Genomic DNA, 20,771 nt, shown 5'->3' with positions numbered 1-20,771 from the left:
TGATTTGAAATAAAATTTATAGGCAAAGGAGTCGTTGTTTCAACTCTAAAATTTGTTTATTTCTCGTCATAGATGCTGAATGACTTGCTGAGTATTTCGGGCATTTTCAGTTTTTGTTTAGATTTCCAGCACAGTACATTTTTTTTTATTTGCACTCTGTTTGAATCTGAACTAACTGATCAAATTAATATCAGTAGTAATGAATGGATCATATAGTGTGGAAGTAGGCCATTCAACCCATCAAGCCTGCACCAACCCTCTGAGTATCTCACCCTGACCTATGTAATCCTGCACATCTCATGGCTGATCCATCCACCCTCCACATCCTGGGACACTTTGGCAATTTAGCTTATCCAATCCACCTAACCTGCACATTTATGAACGTGGGAAGAAACTAGAGCACCCAGAGGAAACCCACACAAACAAGAATGTGCAAACTCCACATAGATACTGGCATGAGGATAGAATTGAACCTGGGTCCCTGGTGCTGGCCATTGTGCTGCCCAGATGTCAGCCAAGATAATTAAGACCATAAGACACAGGAGTGGAAGTAAGGCTTTTTGGCCCATCAAGTCCACTCCGCCATTTAAATCATGGCTGATGGGCATTTCACCTCCACTTCCCTGCACTCTCCCCGTAGCCCTTGATTCCTTCTGAGATCAAGAATTTGTCGATCTCTGCCTTGAAGGCATCCAATGTCCCGGCCTCCACTGTACTCCGTGGCAATGAATTCCACAAGCCCACCACACTCTGGCTGAAGAAATGTCGTCTCATTTCAGTTTTAAATTTACCACCTCTAATTTTAAGGCTATGCCCACGGGTCCTAGTCTCTCCAGCTAACGGAAACAACTTCCTGGCGTCCACCCCTTCTACCCCTTTTGAATGAGTCTTCTTTTGCCGCTGTATTAATGTGAGCAACCAAAGGAAATGAATGATTTAAATAGCATTTTTGCTTCCAGATGACCTGATATTGTCAGTTCATTGGCATTTAGATTATTTTCAATATTATCACTATTGTGATGCAACAAAATTAATGCTAAAGGACTCGAACAACTTAAGTTACCCCGTTCCCAAAAATGATTGCTTGGTGTGGGTATCTGTCAAACTGCAAAAATGACTTCATCGAATTTTGTTATGACATTTTGTTTTCTCTCTATTAACTTGGGTTATGTTGTTTTGTTGGTTTTGTTCTCTATATTTTCATGTCTAGAACCTTAGTAGTGAAACTCTGGTAGGCTTATTTCAAGGAGTTGATACTTACTGAATGTTTTGGAGTGCTGTTGCTCCAAGATGTACTTTGGTGACTGTATTGCTAAGTTGAGGACTTCATTAGCCTGCTAGCCTGTAGTCCAGTTAGCTTAGTCTGCTAATTCTACCAAGGGCATGCTGTGAAAATTGTTTTGGTCATGTTTTTTTGAAAACTAACTTTGAACAGCTGTTTGGGAACCACACCATAGAATTGTTTGTTTCTTGCAGGATGACAGAAAACATGAGAAAATCATACCTCATCATTGATAAAGCAATAGCTCAAATATCACTTGCCTAACCTCTATCAATTATGGTGTATGGGTGTGTCACGGTCAAAATCATTTGGTGGTAGTGTTTCATGGAGAATTTATTTCTTCACATAACAAATGTCAGATTGGTTTGCCTGGAACTTTATATAAATATGTCCTTGAGAGATATTATGGTCAGATAGGTGTTCATTGGGCAGTTACAACTGGTTGACTGGAGAGTTTTAGTTATGAAGAGAGATTGGATAGACTGGGTTGTTTTCTTGGAACAACGGAGACTGAGGCGGTGGGTTGCTGGGGGGGCGGGGGGTTCATGACTGAGATGTGCATAAAATTGAGGGGCATAGATATTGTAAACAGGTTGGAACTTCTCCCCAGTGGCAATAAGGGGGGTATAGGTTTCAGGTAATAGGCTGGAGGTTCAAGGGGTTTTGAGGAAGCTTTTTTTTTCAAGTGAGGGCAGCAGGAATCTAGAACTGATGGCTATTAAGGGTGATTGAGGTCGAAACACTCAATGTTTAAGTGCTTAGATGTGCATTCAAGACCGAAGGCAAGTGCCGGAAAGTGTAATTAGAATAGTTAGGTGAGTGTTTTGACTACCACAGACTCAATGAGCTGAAGGACTTTTTTTCTGTGCCATAGACCACTGTGATGATGACTCCTCTATGTTTTACTTGCTTTACTTTGAAAGTGGGGAGATAGGTACAAAATAAAAGAATTGTTTACTCCTCCTAACTTTATTCTAGACATGCTAGTTAACCTCAACTAAATGGCACTGTGGAAGGCTATTGACAGGCGATTAGCACTTCAGACATTGATCCTGTTGTCACTGAACTACATTTACACTTTCCGGCAGGGATCAGTTATTTGAAGCATGTCCATTTTTTTTCTCTCTCCACCAGCAATTATGTCAGTTATAGTACCATAATTCCTAATCCTGGCTTGGAAAGGCTTCTTTAAGAATCTCTGGTGTTTTAATCTGTGTGGGCATTTATTTAGCCAGGTTGTGTTCAGATCGCCTTTTAGATTTTAACACTTAATTTGTTTCCCCCTTCCAGTTCTTCATGCTCATCAATTCCTTCAGAATGAGTATGCACTGAGTATTGTATCCTGCAAGTTGGGCAAAGATCCCAATACTTACTTCATTGTAGGTACAGCAATGGTATATCCTGAAGAAGCAGAACCAAAACAAGGACGTATTATAGTATTCCAGTACTCCGATGGTAAGACAAGTATTGGCTACTTTCTATTGTTTAGTTTCTAACAAGTCGCATTACTTGTATTTTACTTCAGGTTCCCACACCAGTTCATTCTGAATGTGAAGATTTATGGTATTGATCAGTGAAAAGCAATGGTATTCCTTCTGACCTACAGTGTTCGTCCTGCATCATCATTGACCCAAATATGATGACTTTGGGCTCCAGAACTGTAAAATTCACCTGAACTGTGACAGTGAAATCCATAGAGTTCCTGTAGTACAATTACTAAACAATACTGACTTAACCACCTCCTTGTCCTGTTGATGATAAATAATGACGATAAATAATGACAATAACTACTTCCACATGCTTTCAACTGTGCAGGTTTAGGAATAAATGCAGAACAAATCTGGATCTGTTTCTAGGTTGTTGTGGAACTGCCTTTCTTTTATTTAAATCCCTATTTTGGACATAGTAGATTTTAAATTTGTTATTCCCAGTTCTCTTCCATCCTTAAATACAGTTAGAACAGATGTGGAGACAGCATTTGTTCAACCTATTAAATACACTGGACCAATCAGTACTCTTCTAGGAGACCCCCACATCCTTCTGAATGCACTTCATTTTGAAATGTCAGGATATTTTAACTAACATATTGTTTCATTCAACAGGTAAGCTTCAGACAGTAGCGGAGAAAGAAGTAAAAGGTGCAGTGTATTCAATGGTGGAGTTCAATGGCAAATTGCTAGCAAGCATCAATAGCACGGTACTTGAGTCAAAATGATTTTCAAAATATTTCTTTACTGGTGTAGCATGAAGTCCGATTGTTCAAAAAGGTCTTTTGGTGAATGCAAATTGATCAGTGATACAGGCTGTTTTCGGTGATTTCGTGTAAGAAAAGAACTGTCTCTTTTCCTCTTTAAAAATTGGCATGTTAAGTGGTTCAGAATTGTTTTTAGTTGTTCACCTTCTAAAGCTTCAGTTGCTGCGCATACTCTCTCTCTAATCATTTTGTTGAAGCAAGAAGGTCTACAACTGCATTTAGGTTGCTTATCTATATTTTTAATTTTAAAAAAAATGCTGCCCTTGGGTTGGAGGAAGATTTTAAAGCCTCAGTTCCACTTGACTTTTGACTACATACAGACTAGCCAAAGCTAGTTCTGGCACCCTGTTGAAATTTCACAATCTGAATATAGTTACTAATTTAACCTATTGAATCGAAGTGTGCAACTGTTGTAAATTAGTTGCCTAAAATTGATGTGTTCTCTTAACTGTACCTCAAAGCTCATAACGCTTGCAAACATATAGGTTAGGAATTAGACAGCTGAGTATACCTAAGTAGTTAAAGATAAATTTCTTGCATTTATCACTTTCTGTATGTTGAAACAACTCGAGTCACTGGCAGAGGGGGCATTGTTCTGTAATTTCTTCTGTATAACTGAGTGCAGTGACGAGGTAAATGTGAACGGTATCTGCACAAGTGACATCTCACCGAACAGCTGTGGATAAATGACCTCTTGTTACAATTGGCTGACTAAGAAATGTTACGCTGGACCTTCACAAAACTTTCTGCCTCTCAACTTGTGGCATGCAATCTTGCATGAAAATTGAAAATGTTAACAGTGCCAATTAATTATAAACTTCAGTGCTGTTAGTAAGTTTATGTGCTTTGTGTAATTAATGTGTTTTTTGCATTATCTAGCTTTTAATACAAGTGGATGTCGAATGAAAATTCATATTCTTCATGATCGCTTACTAAAGTACTAGTAACAGCTTTTATTTTTCATTTGTCTCATTGATTATTTTGTGTCAGGTGGATGGGACCAAATCTTGATGTATTCACACGTAATTGTACATAAGATATGATGATCTAATAGGATTGTTTTCACTATAGGTGCGACTATATGAATGGACTGCTGAAAAAGAGCTACGTACAGAGTGCAATCACTACAATAATATCATGGCCCTCTATCTGAAGACAAAGGGAGACTTTATCTTGGTGGGAGACTTGATGCGTTCGGTGCTGCTTCTCGCCTATAAACCGATGGAAGGGAATTTTGAAGAGGTACAGTGCAGCTTGAGTTAATATTACATGTTTCTTTGTTTTTATTCCCCCAGTTTTCTGCTGTTTCGAAAGAACTAACTCACCTAGGTCCAGAGGTATTTTTAGGAGAATCTTGTGTGCATTACTGTATGGACTTATCCTCCCCTTAAGTCTGTTTGCATCCTTGTGAATGATAAAGGGTGGGATGTTTTGCTCAAATTATTTTTGCCCACCTTCCCTAATCCAAGGATGCTAAGACCACTTTTGATTGCCCAGCTGTTAGTTATAAAGATGCACAGCATAGAAACAGACACTTTGGTCCAACTCTTCCATGCTGACCGGATATCCTAAATTAATCTATTTCCATTTGCCAGCATTTGGCCCATGACCATCTAAAACCATTCTTCGACCCATCCAGATGCCTTTTTAATTTTGCAATTGTACAAGCCTCCACTACTTCCTTTGGTAGCTCATGCCATTCACCACCCTCTGCATGGCATAAAATAGTTGCTTCTTAGGTCACTTTTAAATCTTTCACCTTAAACATATGCCCTCTAGGTTTGGACTCCTGGGGAAATTACTTCGACTATTCATACCCCTCATACCTTTATAAACCTCTGAGCTCACCCCTCAGCCTTTGATTCTTCAGTGAGAATAGCTCCAACCTATTCACCCCCTCCTTATAGCTGAAACTCTCCAGTCCTGGCAACATCCTTATAAATCTCTGCTGAACCCTTTCAAGTTTTGATTTAGTTTATTGAAACCAGCAAACTGGGCGCCTCTCAGAAGTTCAATCTGCAGTCGTCTGATTTGAATATTGGTACATCACCAGATCCAGATGAAATGTATCCCAAGGCGTAAGAGAAGCAAGGAAGGGAGTGGTGTCAGCTCTGGTTGTCCTTTTTGACCACAGGTGTATTGCGAGATGACTGCTGATTTTATATCTTGTAATTACATGCCAATTGACTGAATTTCAATGCTCTGTGAACTACTGCAAAAAATTGAGGAACAATACAAAATCATCACTTAGGCATAAGATAATCAAGGAATTTGTTAAGGGGATATGTCCGAATAATGTTTGACGCATCTGAGGAAGTGTCAAGAATGCTGAATTAAAGATAGTGCTTTTGATGTAGCCCATGTGGTTTTAGCTTTTTGTTTATACACTTATGGGGCATGGCCATTGCTGGGTAACAAGATCCACATTGGCAGGTTGTTAAGTTGCAAACACATGGGATATAAGTAGTAGTAGAGAGTTAGATCCAAAGTGGACTTGATAGGTCCTTAAAGAGTAAGCTTTTTGTTGGCAGGATAGCTTTTTTCCATGGAGATTCAATATTAGATCCTTCACTCTTTGCCTTACACCAATGTCACTAAATTTGACCTAAATTTAGGAGAATAATGCTCAAATTTGCAGATGAAACAAAAAATCAAGAAAGGCTATGTGCTTGATGGTGAGAAATAAGGCTGAACACGCACAAAAAATAAGCCACTGGTCAGGTGGCCAGCTAGTTGCAACTGGAATTCAATCCAGCAAAGCCCAAGGTAAACCATGAAGAGGGCAGCAGAGTGGTGATGGTGATTGGCTGATGTGGTGAAGATCTGCATCAGTGACATCACTGCTTTCAGAAGGTGGTTTGCAGAGGGACTGTTATCAAGTGCCCACTAGAAGGGGCAGGCAGCCAGTGCATGAATCCCTAAGTGTCCTTTCTAATAAGTATACCATTTTGGATACTGTTGAAGGGGTGACCTGTTGGGACTGACAGCAGCAGCAGCTGGCAGTTGGATGGCACCATGGTTGGCTCTGTTCTTAAGAAGGGAAGGACAAAGAGCACTAGAGCAGTAGTTCTAGGGGACTCTATAGTTAGGGATACAGATAGGTCCACTGAAGTGCCTAAGAGACACCAGGATGGTGTGTTGCCTCCTTGGCACCAGGGTCCAAAATGTCTCTGAACAGGCAGGAAGCATTCTGAAACGAGAGGGTGAACAACCAGAGGTTGTGGTACGAAAGACATAAGGAGGATGAGTGACAAGGTCCTACAGCAACAGTTCAGGAATTTAGGGAGAAAGTTAAAAAGCAGGACCTCCGAGGTTGTAATCTCAGGATTACTCCCTGTGCCAAGTGTCAGGGAGGCCAGAAGTAGGAGGATAGTACAGCTCAACATGTGGCTAAACAAATGGTGTAGGAGGGAGGGTATAAGGTATCTGGGCTATTGGGAAGTTGAGGGGGGACCTGGTGGAGGTCTACAAGATGATGAAGGGCATGGACAGAGTGGACAGTCGGAAGCCTTTTCCCAGGGTGGAAGAGTCAGTTACCAGGGACCATGGGTTTAAGGTGCGAGGGGCAAAGTTTTTAAAGGTCATGTACAAGGCAAGTGTTTTTTTACACAGATTGGTGGGTGCTTCAAATTCCCAGCTGGGCGAGGTAGTGGAAGCAGATACTATAGTGACTTTTAAAGAGCGTTTTGGCAAATATATGAATAGAGGGATATTATACCCAGAGGGGTAGGGGGTTTCGGTTGTGATGGGCAGCATGTCAGTCCAGGCTTGAAGGGCTGCCTGTCCTGTAATTTTGTTTGTTCTTTGTAATGTTTGCTCTCCCCAAATACAAGTTAACTGTAAAAAGAGCAGTGCAAATAGAAATCCCTGAAGGTAGCAGGATAGTTTTTTAAAAAGGTATAAGGGCATTCTCCTGATCATAGCTAGATTAGCAGAGGAATGTTATAATACAATGTCTCTATAACACGAGCTGCAGCTAGAGGACTGTTTTTAGTTCTGTAAACAAATTTACGGGAAGAATGTGATCACACTAGAATGAGTGCAGAGGATATTCTTCAGGACACTAAAATAGGTGGCATCGTGGATAGTGAGGAAGGTTATCAGAAATTGCAGCAGGGTCTTGATCAGCTGGGAAAGTGGGCTGAGAAATAGTAAATGGAGCTTAATATAGATGTGTGAGGTGTTGGATTTCGTAAAGTCAAAACCTGGATGGGAGTTTTTCATGGTGAATGGTAGGGCCTTAAGAGTATAGTGGAAGAGAGGGAATCGAGTTCAGGTACGCAGTTCTCTGAAAGTAGAGTCACAGGTGAACAGGGCAGTGAAGAAGGCTTTTGGCACACCAGCCTTGATCAGTGGGAAGTTATGATGCAGTTGTACATGACTTTGAGGCCACACTTGGGAGTATTGTGTTCAGTTTTGGCTGCCTAGCTACAGGAAGGATTTTATTAAATTGGAAAGAGTGCCAAAGAAGTTTACTAGGATGTTGCCAGGTGTCAAGGGACTGAGTTACGGGGAGGGGTTGGACAAGCTGCGACTTTTCTCCTTAGAGTGTAGGAGACTGAGGGGATATCTTAGAGAAGTATGTAAGATCACGAGAGGATTGGATAGGGTTAATGGTCTCAGTCTGTTTCCCACGCTTGAGGAATCGAGGACTAGAGGGCATCAGTTTAAGGCAAGAGGGGAAAGAATACATAGGAAGCCGAGGAGCAACTTTTTTTACACGAAGGGTGGTACGCATATGGAATGAGCTGCCAGTGGCAGTGGCTGATGTGGGTATGTTAACAACATTTAAAAGGCATTTGGACATACACGTGGATAGGAAAGGTTTAGAAGCATATGGTCTGAGTGTGGATGGACATTTTGGTTGGCAGAGACCAGTTTGTGCCAAAGGCCTGTCTCCATGCTGTAGGACTCTGCTTTTATCACTCTATATTATGAGGAGTGGAAAATTTCAGCTTAAGTTATTTTATAACCAAGGCAGTTTGGGAAATTTAATTGAGATATAAAATTTGAGACGCCTCGAACAGAGATGATGTGAAGGAGAGAGGTAATGGGAACTGCAGAAACTGGAGAATCTAAGATAACCACGTGTGGAGAGCTGGATGAACACAGCAGATAAAGCAGCATCTTAGGAGCACAAAAGCTGACGTTTCGGGCCTAGACCCTTCATCAGACACTTCCGCCATCTACAATCCAACCCAACCACCAAAGACATTTTTCCAACTCCACCCTTGTCTGCCTTCCGGAGAGACCACTCTCTCCATGACTCCCTTGTCTCCCACTCCAAGCTCCCCTCCAACCCCACCACACCCGGCACTTTCCCCTGCAACTGCAGGAAGTGTTACACCTGTCCCTACGCCACCTCCCTCACCCCCATGCCAGTCCCCAAGATGACTTTCCACATCAAGCAGATGTTCACCTGCACATCCGCCAATGTGGTATACTGCATCCACTGTACCCGTTGTGGCCCCCTCTACATTGGGGAAACGGAGCAGAGGCTTGGGGACCGCTTTGCAGAACACCCACGCTCGGTTGGCAGTAAATAGCCTCCTAGTCACAAACCATTTCAACTACCCCTCCCATTCCTTAGATGACATGTCCATTATGGGCCTCCTGCAGTGCCACAATGATGCCACCCGTAGGTTGCAGGAACAGCAACTCCTATTCTGCTTGGGAACCCTGCAGCCCATTGGTATCAATGTGGATTTCACCAGCTTCAAAATCTCCCCTCCCCCAACTGCATCCCAAAACCAGCCCAGCTCATCCCCGCCTGCCTAACCTGTTCTTCCTCTCACCTATCCCCTCCTCCCACCTCACACTGCACCTCCATTTCCTACCTACTAACCTCATCCCACCCCCTTGACCTGCCCATCCTCCCTGGACTGACCTATCCCCTCCCCACCTCCCCACCCATACTCCCCTCTTCACCTATCTTCTCCTCTATCTATCTTCAGTCCGCCTCCCCCTCTCTCCCTATTTGTTTCAGAACTCTCTCCCCATCCCCCTTTTCTGATGAAGGGTCTCAGCTTGAAACGTCAGCTTTTGTGCTCTCAAGATGCATCTTGGCCTGCTGTGTTCATCCAGCCCCACATGATGTGAAGGATCCGTATTCCCATGAATTTTTTTTTAAATTGTTTGTGTTCTGCTATAAGTGGGTGTCCTCTGTTGTGTTATATTTGAAACCTGAGTCCATAATTGCCTGTCACCGTTTATGACTGACTCAGCCTTCACAACCATGAAGTTTTGACTCAAACCAAATAAGCATTTTGTGTTTGCATAGATATTTATTGTTTGTACCTTTCTCTTCTCTCCCCCCAAGTGTAGAACAAAATATCGTTTTGAAATACGTGACTCTTATATAAGAGGGTCATAGATATTGAACTAATAATTGTTTTGAGTGTCTTTTCTCTTCCAATGAAAAAATTTCCCAAATATGCCTTCACCATTGCAAAAGACATTTTTCTGGGTCTTTTTAAGATTCTCAAACATACTTCAGTTAACTTAAAGTACTTTGTGTAAATATTTGTGGATTCTAGGTAAATATGATGGCCAGTTTGTATAGGAGGCATTCCTACAAATAACAAAAACATAAACTACCATGGTGATAAAATGTGAGGCTGGATGAACACAGCAGGCCAAGCAGCATCTCAGGAGCACAAAAGCTGACGTTTCGGGCCTAGACCCTTCATCAGAGCGGGGGATGGGGAGAGGGAACTGGAATAAATAGGGAGAGAGGGGGAGGCGGACCGAAGATGGAGAGTAAAGAAGATAGGTGGAGAGAGTAAAGGTGGGGAGGTAGGGAGGGGATAGGTCAGTCCAGGGAAGATGGACAGGTCAAGGAGGTGGGATGAGGTTAGTCGGTAGATGGGGGTGCGGCTTGGGGTGGGAGGAAGGGATGGGTGAGAGGAAGAACCGGTTAGGGAGGCAGAGACAGGTTGGACTGGTTTTGGGATGCAGTGGGTGGGGGGGAAGAGCTGGGCTGGTTGTGTGGTGCAGTGGGGGGAGGGGACGAACTGGGCTGGTTTAGGGATGCAGTAGGGGGAAGGGGAGATTTTGAAACTGGTGAAGTCCACATTGATACCATTGGGCTGCAGGGTTCCCAGGCGGAATATGAGTTGCTGTTCCTGCAACCTTCGGGTGGCATCATTGTGGCAGTGCAGGAGGCCCATGATGGACATGTCATCTAGAGAATGGGAGGGGGAGTGGAAATGGTTTGCAACTGGGAGGTGCAGTTGTTTGTTGCGAACTGAGCGGAGGTGTTCTGCAAAGCGGTCCCCAAGCCTCCGCTTGGTTTCCCCAATGTAGAGGAAGCCACACCGGGTACAGTGGATGCAGTATACCACATTGGCAGATGTGCAGGTGAACCTCTGCTTAATGTGGAATGTCATCTTGGGGCCTGGGATAGGGGTGAGGGAGGAGGTGTGGGGGCAAGTGTAGCATTTCCTGCGGTTGCAGGGGAAGGTGCCGGGTGTGGTGGGGTTGGAGGGCAGTGTGGAGCGAACAAGGGAGTCACGGAGAGAGTGGTCTCTCCGGAAAGCAGACGGGTGGGGATGGAAAAATGTCTTGGGTGGTGGGGTCGGAGTGTAAATGGCAGAAGTGTCGGAGGATGATGCGTTGTATAGGTTGGTAGGGTGGTGTGTGAGAACGAGGGGGATCCTCTTGGGGCGGTTGTGGCGGGGGCGGGGTGTGAGGGATGTGTTGCGGGAAATGCGGGAGACACGGTCAAGAGTGTTCTCGATCACTGTGGGGGGAAAGTTGCGGTCCTTAAAGAAATTGGACATCTGGGATGTGCGGGAGTGGAATGTCTTATCGTGGGAGCAGATGCGGCGGAGGCGGAGGAATTGGGAATAGGGGATGGAATTTTTGCAGGAGGGTGGGTGGGAGGAGGTGTATTCTAGGTAGCTGTGCGAGTCGGTGCGCTTGAAATGGACATCAGTTACAAGCTGGTTGCCTGAGATGGAGACTGAGAGGTCCAGGAAGGTGAGGGATCTGCTGGAGATGGCCCAGGTGAACTGAAGGTTGGGGTGGAAGGTGTTGGTGAAGTGGATGAGCTGTTCGAGCTCCTCTGGGGAGCAAGAGGCGGCGCCGATACAGTCATCAATGTACCGGAGGAAGAGGTGGGGTTTGGGGCCTGTTTAGGTGCGGAAGAGGGACTGTTCCACGTAACCTACAAAGAGGCAGGCATAGCTGGGGCCCATGCGGGTGCCCATGGCCACCCCCTTAGTCTGTAGGAAGTGGGAGGAGTCAAAAGAGAAGTTGTTGAGTGTGAGGACGAGTTCAGCTAGGCGGATGAGAGTGTCGGTGGAGGGGGACTGGTCGGGCCTGCGGGACAGGAAGAAGCGGAGGGCCTTGAGGCCATCTGCATGCGGAATGCAGGTGTACAGGGACTGGACGTCCATGGTGAATATGAGGTGTTGGGGGCCAGGGAATTGGAAGTCCTGGAGGAGGTGGAGGGCGTGGGTGGTGTCACGGACGTAGGTGGGGAGTTCCTGGACCAAAGGGGAGAAAATGGAGTCCAGATAGGTGGAGATGAGTTCGGTGGGGCAGGAGCAGGCTGAGACGATGGGTCGACCAGGGCAGGCAGGTTTGTGGATTTTGGGAAGGAGATAGAAACGGGCCGTGCGGGGTTGGGGAACAATGAGGTTGGAGGCTGTGGGTGGGAGGTCCCCTGAGGTGATGAGGTCGTGAATGGTGTTGGAGATGATGGTTTGGTGCTCGGGTGTGGGGTCATGATCGAGGAGGCGGTAGGAGGTGGTGTCGGAGAGTTGGCGTCTGGCCTCAGCGATGTAGAGGTCAGTGCGCCATACTACCACTGCGCCACCCTTGTCTGCGGGTTTGATGGTGAGGTTGGGGTTGGAGCGGAGGGCTGCCCGTTCTGCAGGGGAGAGGTTGGAGTGGGTGAGAGGGGTGGAGAGGTTGAGGTGGTTAATGTCTCGACGGCAGTTGGAGATGAAGAGGTCGAGGGAGGGTAGGAGGCCTGGGGGTGGTGTCGAGGAGGAGGACTTGTGTTGGAAGCGGGTGAAGGGGTCAGTGGAAGGAGGGTTAGGTTCCCGATTGAAGAACTACCATGGTGAAATTGGTTTCAACAAAAATCTTGGCCACAGTATTGAATGTAGATTAAATAGTGGAATTGATCAAAGGGACATTTGCTCTGTTTAGCATGTCATTGTATTGCACAAGAATCTCTGCCTTTTGGCATTGGTGTATTAATAATGGAGATCTTAAAATCTATTTTGCTTTTTCTATATAAGATTGCCCGAGACTTCAACCCTAATTGGATGAGTGCTGTTGAAATATTGGATGATGATAATTTCCTGGGTGCCGAAAACTCTTTCAACTTATTTGTGTGTCAGAAAGACAGGTGAGCAGGTCATGAGAGATACAGTCCACTCTTGAATGCATTTAACCCGTCGTACAATAAGTATGTTCAAATCTCAGGCAGGGGTGCATGATAACAGAGGAAATATGAAAGAATACTCTTAAAATGAAGACACATAGGTAGGAAAATGTCATTCAGCCCATTGGAGTCAACCCCGTGATTCAACAACATCATACCTGAGCTGATGATCCTCTTTCACTTCCTTGCCTTTTCCTCTGTCACCATCAATTCCCTCCCTGACTTGAAAAAAAACGTTTGTCTCAGCCTTGTATATACTAAATGGTCCAGCTTCAACAGCCCCCTGTGGTAAAGTATTCCACAGATTTGTGCACTTCCAGGAGGCAACATTCCCCCTCCTCTCTATCTTCAATGTGCAACCCGTTATTCTGAGATTATACTCAGTGGTCTTAGACCATCCCACAACGGGGAGACTGCCTTTTCGCATCTACCCCATCAAATCTTATTAGAATCTTGTTCTGTTCTGAGGAAGGGTTACCAGACCCGAAACATTAACTCTTCACAGATTTTTCTTCACAGATGCTGCCAGACCTACTGAGCGTTTTCACCAACTTATGTTTTTGTTCCTGACTTAATGCATCCACAGTTCTTTTGGTTTTGGTCTTGTTAGAATCTTGTATTTTTCAAGTAGGTTGCCTCTCATTCTCCTTTATTTCAAGAAGTAGATGCCCAATCTATTCAACCTTGCCTCTGAAGACAGTCCTTCGTACTTTGGTATTTGTCTAATGAACCTCCTTTGGACTGTCGCCAGTATCAATTTATCTTAGAGAAAGGACCCAAAACTGTTCTTGGTATTCCAGGCGCAGGCTGACCTAGTGCCTTGTACAGTTGGGGCAAAACCTCCTATGTTTATATTCCATTCCCTTTTAAATAAAGGCTAAATTCCATTTGCTTTCTGAATTACCTACTGAACTTGAGTGCTAGTTTTTTGTGATTCATGAATAAGGGCTCCCAAATACCTTTTTCTGTGTTTATTCGTTTAAATTTTTTAGTTCCTGTATTTTTCCTGTCAAAATGCATTACCTCACCTTTTCCAATTTGTAAAATTCGATTTGTAAAGTTTTTGCTGACTCACTTAACCAGTCATCTTCCTGGAGACTCTCATCCTCACCATCTGCTTTTCCACGAACTTGGCTATTGTACATTCATCTTTCTCATGCAAATCCTTATTATAGATTGTAAACAATTGCAGGATGAATCCCCAACTAGTTTTAAAACTTTCAGACCAGTTTGGGGGCGTATGTTTGAAAGTTGAATCTAAAAGTGTAGTTTTGGCTGCTCCATTTAGATAGGTTATTCAGGCTTGTTTTAGAGCATAGAACATAGAAAAGCACAGCACAGTACAGGCCCTTTGGCCCACGATGTTGTGCCGTGGAATATTCCTAATCCATGTTTTATGTTCAGGTGCAAGAGCTGACTGGTATGTGTGCACAATTATAACCAGCACTGAAATTCCACCAATCTTTGGTAGAATTTTGCACTGTTCAGCCCTCATTCAACCCCAGATATTTGATTCGAACTTCGTAAAACCAACATTTAATGTTTAGTTTTGGAACCAGAAGACTGACCATAGCACTGTCATTCATAAAGACCATAATTTTTTTTAGTTCTTGAAAGCATTTATCTATTTTGTGTTAATTTCTTGATCACATTTTTAGTTTCATATTTTATTCTAAATTATACACTTTTGCACAAATTAACTTTTTATATTTTCATATTGCCACATCTGGACAGGATGGAATTGTTATTTCAAAAATTGGAGAGACAGATTCACGTCTGCCATTTTTGGGCAAAGATCTCAAGTTCTTGTATGGTCCTTTGTACTCAGCTGACCTCAAGATGACACTAAACCTAAAAAACTGCATGATGAGGTTTCTCGACTGTATGCATTGGACTACTGAGATTAATTATTTCAAAATCATCTCACTTCCCCTCAAATTAAGGTTAAGAATGAGTGTCCTCCTCCTGTCATACCACCACTACCCTGAAGCACAATGTGCAGTGACCTGGCCCTGTAGCACAGTGTACAGTATGTTTGGACTTAGTGACAGATGAGACATTCGAAGATTGTGGTTCTCATCTTAGCAGAATCAGAACTGTTGGTGTCTATGACTACATTCTTTACTGTGCTTTTAATTTGAAGCAGTGGTTCAGGCATGGCAGTGGACCCCATAGTTGACACATCTCTAAAGTGTTTTAACATGTTGCTCCACAGAATTCAAATGATTTAAAGTGGAGCAGTAAGCAAAGCTATCGACATAAACACACCACTGAAACTTATCAAGTTGTCTCACATATGAAATATCCTGTTTGATTGAGTGGAAACATTATAAAGGATGCTTACTGACATTTCTCTTGTAGAATTAGCTGCTACATCTATACAAAGTTTTATTTTGTGCAAAAAATCTAAAAATAAGTCAAGGTTGAAATATGGTTTGCTCCACTTGGCTGTCTGAAGTTTAACCACTTGTACCATTGCTGCATAATACCCTAACATGAGCTTCTGTCATTATCGAATTCAACCTTTCAAATCGATTTTTCCAGTCGGACTTAACAATTTGTACCTCCCTCAAATTAAGAACATTTATACCATCTCCCATATTGCTTCCCCTTGCCTCTTTCATTGTATTTTCCACTGGTGTCTCATAGTTGAACAATTTGGCTCAGTTACTTTTTCTGGTTGACCCAAGTTAACCCTATATCAGCAAAGATCTATTCCCTCCAGTCTCAATTACACATTAATAACTATTCCACCTACCACTATATCCTAGCCTTCAACAAATTCCCTTTCTTTGACTGAGTCTGTTTTGCTTCTAACCTACAAGTACTCATCAGGCACTTGCCTTTCTTATTTTTCTTCCAGTTGAATGTTTTCCTCACTGTGTAGAATGACAGAATATTTTTCCTCATTGGGGCAGACCAGAAATACGAATTGAGCACTTGATCTGCAGTGAATTCTGCCACCTTCAACCATAAAATGAAAGGTGATAGAAATATACATGCAGAGATAGCTCTTTGTTTGTGTTTTCAGTGCGGCTACAACAGATGAAGAAAGGCAACACCTCCAAGAAGTGGGGTTGTTTCATCTTGGCGAGTTTGTCAATGTGTTCTGTCATGGATCTCTGGTAATGCAGAATCTTGGCGAGACTTCCACACCTACACTGGGCTCGGTATTGTTTGGTACAGTCAACGGCATGATTGGTGAGTTTACACAGGAATATTGAAGGCTGCCTGAAAAGATCACATTCTGGCATAGTGTTTAATCCAGCAACAACAAAAGCTTGCATTTATGTAACTTGTTTCAGGTGATTAAATATTCCAAGGTATTTCACAAGTGATTTATCAAAGAAAATTTGAGCAATAAATGGAATTAAAAGGACAAACAGAGTTAAGGCCAAGGCTTTTAAAGTATGACCATTGATGGTAAAACAAAATATGCAGGTGATCAGACTTGGAGGATCACAGAGATAGAGTAGAAATTGACTTTTGCTTACTCATAATGCGAAAGTTTGATAGAATAGTGCCCTTTGCTCAAATTTTGAGAGATAGATATTGGGGTAGGTAGATTTATGAGGGATAGACAGAGCAAGAGTAGGGAACTATGGATGACAGGTGAAATTGAGAGACTAGCAAAGAGGAAAAAGGAAGCATACGTAAGGTCTGAATGACTGAAAACAGCCAAAGTTTTGGAAGAGTATTGGGAAAGTAGGACCAATCTGAAACGAGGAATTAAGATGGCTAAAAGGGGTCATGAAACATCTTTAGCAAACAGGGTTAAGGAAAATCCCAAAGCCTTTTATTCATACATAAAGAGCAAGAGGGTAACTAGAGGAAGGTTTGGCCCATTCAAGGAGGGAAATTATGTGAGGAGTCAGAGAAAATGAGTGAGATTTTTAATGAGTACTTCACATCTGTATTCATTGAGGAGAGGGACGTGATGGCTGTTGAGGTTAGGGACAGATGTTTGATAACTTTAGGTCAAGTCTGCATGGGGTGGGGGGGATAGTGTTCAGTATTCTAAAAGGCTTTAGGGTGGACAAGTCCCCAGGTCTGTATGGGATCTGTCCCAGCTTACTAAGGGAAGTGAGAGCGGAAATAACTGGGGCCTTAGCAGATATCTTTGCAGCATCTTTGAGCGTCGGTGAGGTCCTGGAGGACTGGAGAATTGCTAATGTTGCCCCCTTGTTTAAGAAGGGTAGCAACTATAATTCAGGTAATTATCGACTGATGAGCCTAATGTCAGCGGTGGGGAAGCTGCTGGAGAGGGCACTGAGGGATCGGATCTATTTACATTTGAAAGAAAATGGGCTTATTAGTGATAAGCAGCATTGTTTTGTGCAGGGAAGGTCATGTCTTACCAACTTCATAGAATTATTTGAGGAAGTGACAAAGTTGATAGATGAGGAAGGGCTGTAGATGTCATATACATGGACTTCAGTAAGGTACTTGATAAGATTCCCCATGGTAGGCTGATGGAGAAAGCGAAGTTGCGTGGGGTCCAGGCTGTACGAGCTCAAGGGATAGAGAACTGGCTGGGCAACAGGAGACAGTTGTAGTGGGCGTTTCTCAAAATGGAGATCTGTGACCAGTAGTGTTCCATAGAGATCTGTGTTGGGACCACTGTTGTTTGTGATATATATAAATGATCTGGAGGAAGGTATAGATAGTCTGATTAGCAAGTTTGCAGATGACACTAAGATTGGTGGAGTACCACATAGTGAAGGGGACTGTCGGAGAATGCAGCAGAATGTAGATAGTTTGGAGTGTTGGGTGGAGAAATGGCAGATGGCGTTCAATCCAGGCAAATGCGAGGTGATGCAAGATCCAATTCAAGAGCGCATTATACGGTAAATGGAAAAGCCCTGGGGAAAATTGATGCACAGAGAGATCTGTGTGTACCCTGAAGGTAGCAGCGCAGGTTGATAGAGTAGTCAAGAAGACATACGGCGTGCTTTTGTTCATCAGACGTATTATTGAGTACAAGAGTTGGCAGGTCATCTTACAGTTGTATAGGACTTTGGTTTGAACACATTTGGAACACTGCGTACAGTTCTGGTCGCCACATTACCAAAAGGATGTGGATGCTTAGGAGAGGGTGCAGAGGAGGATCATCAGGATGTTGCCTGGTATGGAGGGTGCTAGCTATGAAGAGACGTTGAGTAGACTAGGATTATTTATATTAGAAAAACAGATTTTGGGGGGTGGGGGTGGTGCTGATTGAGGTCTACAAAATCATGAGAGATATAGACAGGGTGGATAGCAAGAAGTTTTTTCCCCAGAGTGGGGGACTCCATTACAAGCGGTCACGATTTCAAGGTGCGAGGGGAAACATTTAAGGGAGATAGGCATGGAAAGCTCTTTATGTAGAGGGGGTGGGTGCCTGAAACACTATGCCAGCGGAGGTGGTAGAGGCGGGCACGATAGGGTCATTTAAGATGCATCAAGACAGATACATGAATGGGCAGGGAGCAGAAGGATACAGATCCTTGGAAAATAGGTGACAGGTTTAGAGGATCTAGATCAGTGCCGGCTTGCAGGGCCGAAGGGCCTGTTCCTGTGCTGTACTTTTCTTTGTTCTTTGTTTGTTCTATAACACAGGATACTCTTTAAAGTATGAACCCTTAAAGTTGGTTTCAGCTAGTGCCATAATTTAGTTCTCAATGGTTAAAAGTTAATGTAGAAAATGGTCAAGAGTTGGAGCTGTTTGATTTTCCTGCAGGAAATGTTTTGCATAGTCATTCACTATTCCAGATACAGATTTGGACATTTGCAGAGAAGTAGCTGGCAGTGTGATTAGAAAGGTGCAATTTAATTGAAATTCAAAGGAATGCTGACTGTTAGTTAGGTAACTGCATGCAAGTCATGGGCATTAACTGACAATTCACTTAATTCCCTGTAATTAGATAAAGACTGAAACCATGGTTGTTGAGTTACTTGTAGTATATTGTCACAACTCACTGAGGTAGCATACTGGAAAACAAGGCCCAATATTCCTGGTCTCATCACAGAAGATAAAGGTTTTAAAAAGTACGTAAAATTCACAAATTTATCTGTCTTGTCGATCCAGGTTGACAGCATGAGCCAGGTTTCCGGCTGAACAAAAAAACTGCAATTTTAACAAGTAATTAGAATCTCGCTACGGGTAACAGTTATTGATTGTCGGCATATATTTTGACTAATTAAACCTCTGACTCCCTTACACGGACAGGAAAAGAAACATGGGTTATTGTCAGAGGGAAAAACTGGAAATGCAGTTTCATGATTTAGGCTCACAAGGGTTGCCGAGATGATTCTTACGGATTCTTGTGCTGCTCAGGGTGCTGTTCTTCTGTCGTCGTTCTTTGGACAGTTTTCCTGGCTTGCATGAGGCACAGTGGCTAGTACATTTTTTTCAAAGGTCTCTGACTTACTAATTAAAAGTCACACTTTTGTCATTGGTTATCAGTCATTAATCCATAAACCAATCTGCTACTGGTTAGCAACTAAAGCTCTATTTGTACATAATAGGCTGCACTAATAGCTGGAACCCCCAGCTCTGCAAACAGTGCTCACAATGAGCATTAAGTTACATGCTTTAAACCATGCAGCAATGAATTTCAGTGGTCACCTGGCATTTGGCCACTTCCCGATTGATTCATTCAAAAGCTTTGGTTAGGTTGATGAAGGTCATGTAGAGTGGTTGATGTTGGAGTTGTTGAGCAATGAAAATCATGTTTATAATTCCGTGGTTTGTTTGGAAGCCACACTGTCTTTTAGAAGGATTTCCTCCAAGACTGGAAGGACGTACCTACTGAGGGATTCATTCAGTCTTCCCAGTGTTGGAGAATAGGGAGATTCTTCAGTAGTTTCCACAGCCCACGTTGTCTCCTATCTTGAAGACAGTGCTGATAGCTTCCCTGAAATTAGCAGGGATTTCTTATTCATCCCAGATTTTCAGGAACAGTTAATATGGATGAAGGGTAAGCTCTGCTCCTTTGGTTGAAACCAGTCTATTCCTGTGTCAAATGGAGGATGCTTCGATTTCAGCCACACTTGGGAGTCCAAGATCATCTTTGGGCTGAGGGAATTGTCTCTCAATCATTGACAAGGACGTGTGTATCGTTGTTTAGGAGCTATTTGAAGTATTCTGTCCATCCTGAGGCAGATGTATTATGCATCAGTTAAAAGGGTGACAACCTTAGCCTGCACCAGTTTGAGGCCAAGAGTGTTGGGATTGTATATTGCCTTCGTGGTACTGAAAAAATGCCTGGATGTCATGCTTGTCAGCAAGGAGTTGCAGATGCTCAGTTTTCTGAGTCCACCATTGGTTCTTGATTTCCCTTTTTCTTAGCAACTCCATTTCTGCTGTTTGCCTTGCTGGTGATGTGGTTTTGCCAGTCACTAAGAGCTTTTGTCTCATTTCCAATGAGGTCGTGGATGACGTAGCCATTCTTGGCAAACAAGTCTTGTGTTTTCTGCTCTTGTAGCAAAAGTAATTAATTTTATCCACTAAAGTACAAAAAAGTAGAACGAATTAAATCGGCAGTAATGTGTACTTCAGTTCTTATTTTTAAGTTTCCTACAGAACATGAAAAATAGTCATTTTTAGCAATGATTTACCTGCTTATTTTCCTGGTGAATATTTATGTGCAGGTACTGAAATAATACTTCCTATGGGTAATGGTGGAAAATGTTTCTTCTTTATGTTGGGAAGCTAAGGAAATGAGGAACGGTTAAAATTATTTTCCCAATGAAATATGCTGGTATGGAGACATTGGATAAAGGAATTCAATGTATATTCGAATAGATGTTCTGAAAATAGTATGCAATTTGAATGTTATAGGGTCATTGAATCATTG

The 20,771-nt window shown here is 43.0% G+C and overlaps 1 protein-coding gene across 1 annotated transcript in view; it reads left to right on the top strand.

The window, feature by feature from the left end:
• Window positions 1-20,771, top strand: part of ddb1 (damage-specific DNA binding protein 1) — an 81,669-nt gene that overhangs the window by 48,379 nt on the left and 12,519 nt on the right. Inside the window, exons 20-24 of the mRNA XM_048545251.2 lie at window positions 2,573-2,737; window positions 3,385-3,479; window positions 4,608-4,778; window positions 12,788-12,897; window positions 15,965-16,134. Of these exons, the coding sequence (XP_048401208.1) occupies window positions 2,573-2,737; window positions 3,385-3,479; window positions 4,608-4,778; window positions 12,788-12,897; window positions 15,965-16,134 (711 nt within the window). The remainder of the gene's footprint in view (window positions 1-2,572; window positions 2,738-3,384; window positions 3,480-4,607; window positions 4,779-12,787; window positions 12,898-15,964; window positions 16,135-20,771) is intronic.

This window comes from Stegostoma tigrinum, chromosome 17 (assembly GCF_030684315.1).
Source record: "Stegostoma tigrinum isolate sSteTig4 chromosome 17, sSteTig4.hap1, whole genome shotgun sequence".
Classification (NCBI taxonomy): domain Eukaryota; kingdom Metazoa; phylum Chordata; class Chondrichthyes; order Orectolobiformes; family Stegostomatidae; genus Stegostoma; species Stegostoma tigrinum.
Note: the sequence above shows the minus strand (reverse complement) of the source record. Positions and strands in the feature narration are given on the sequence as shown.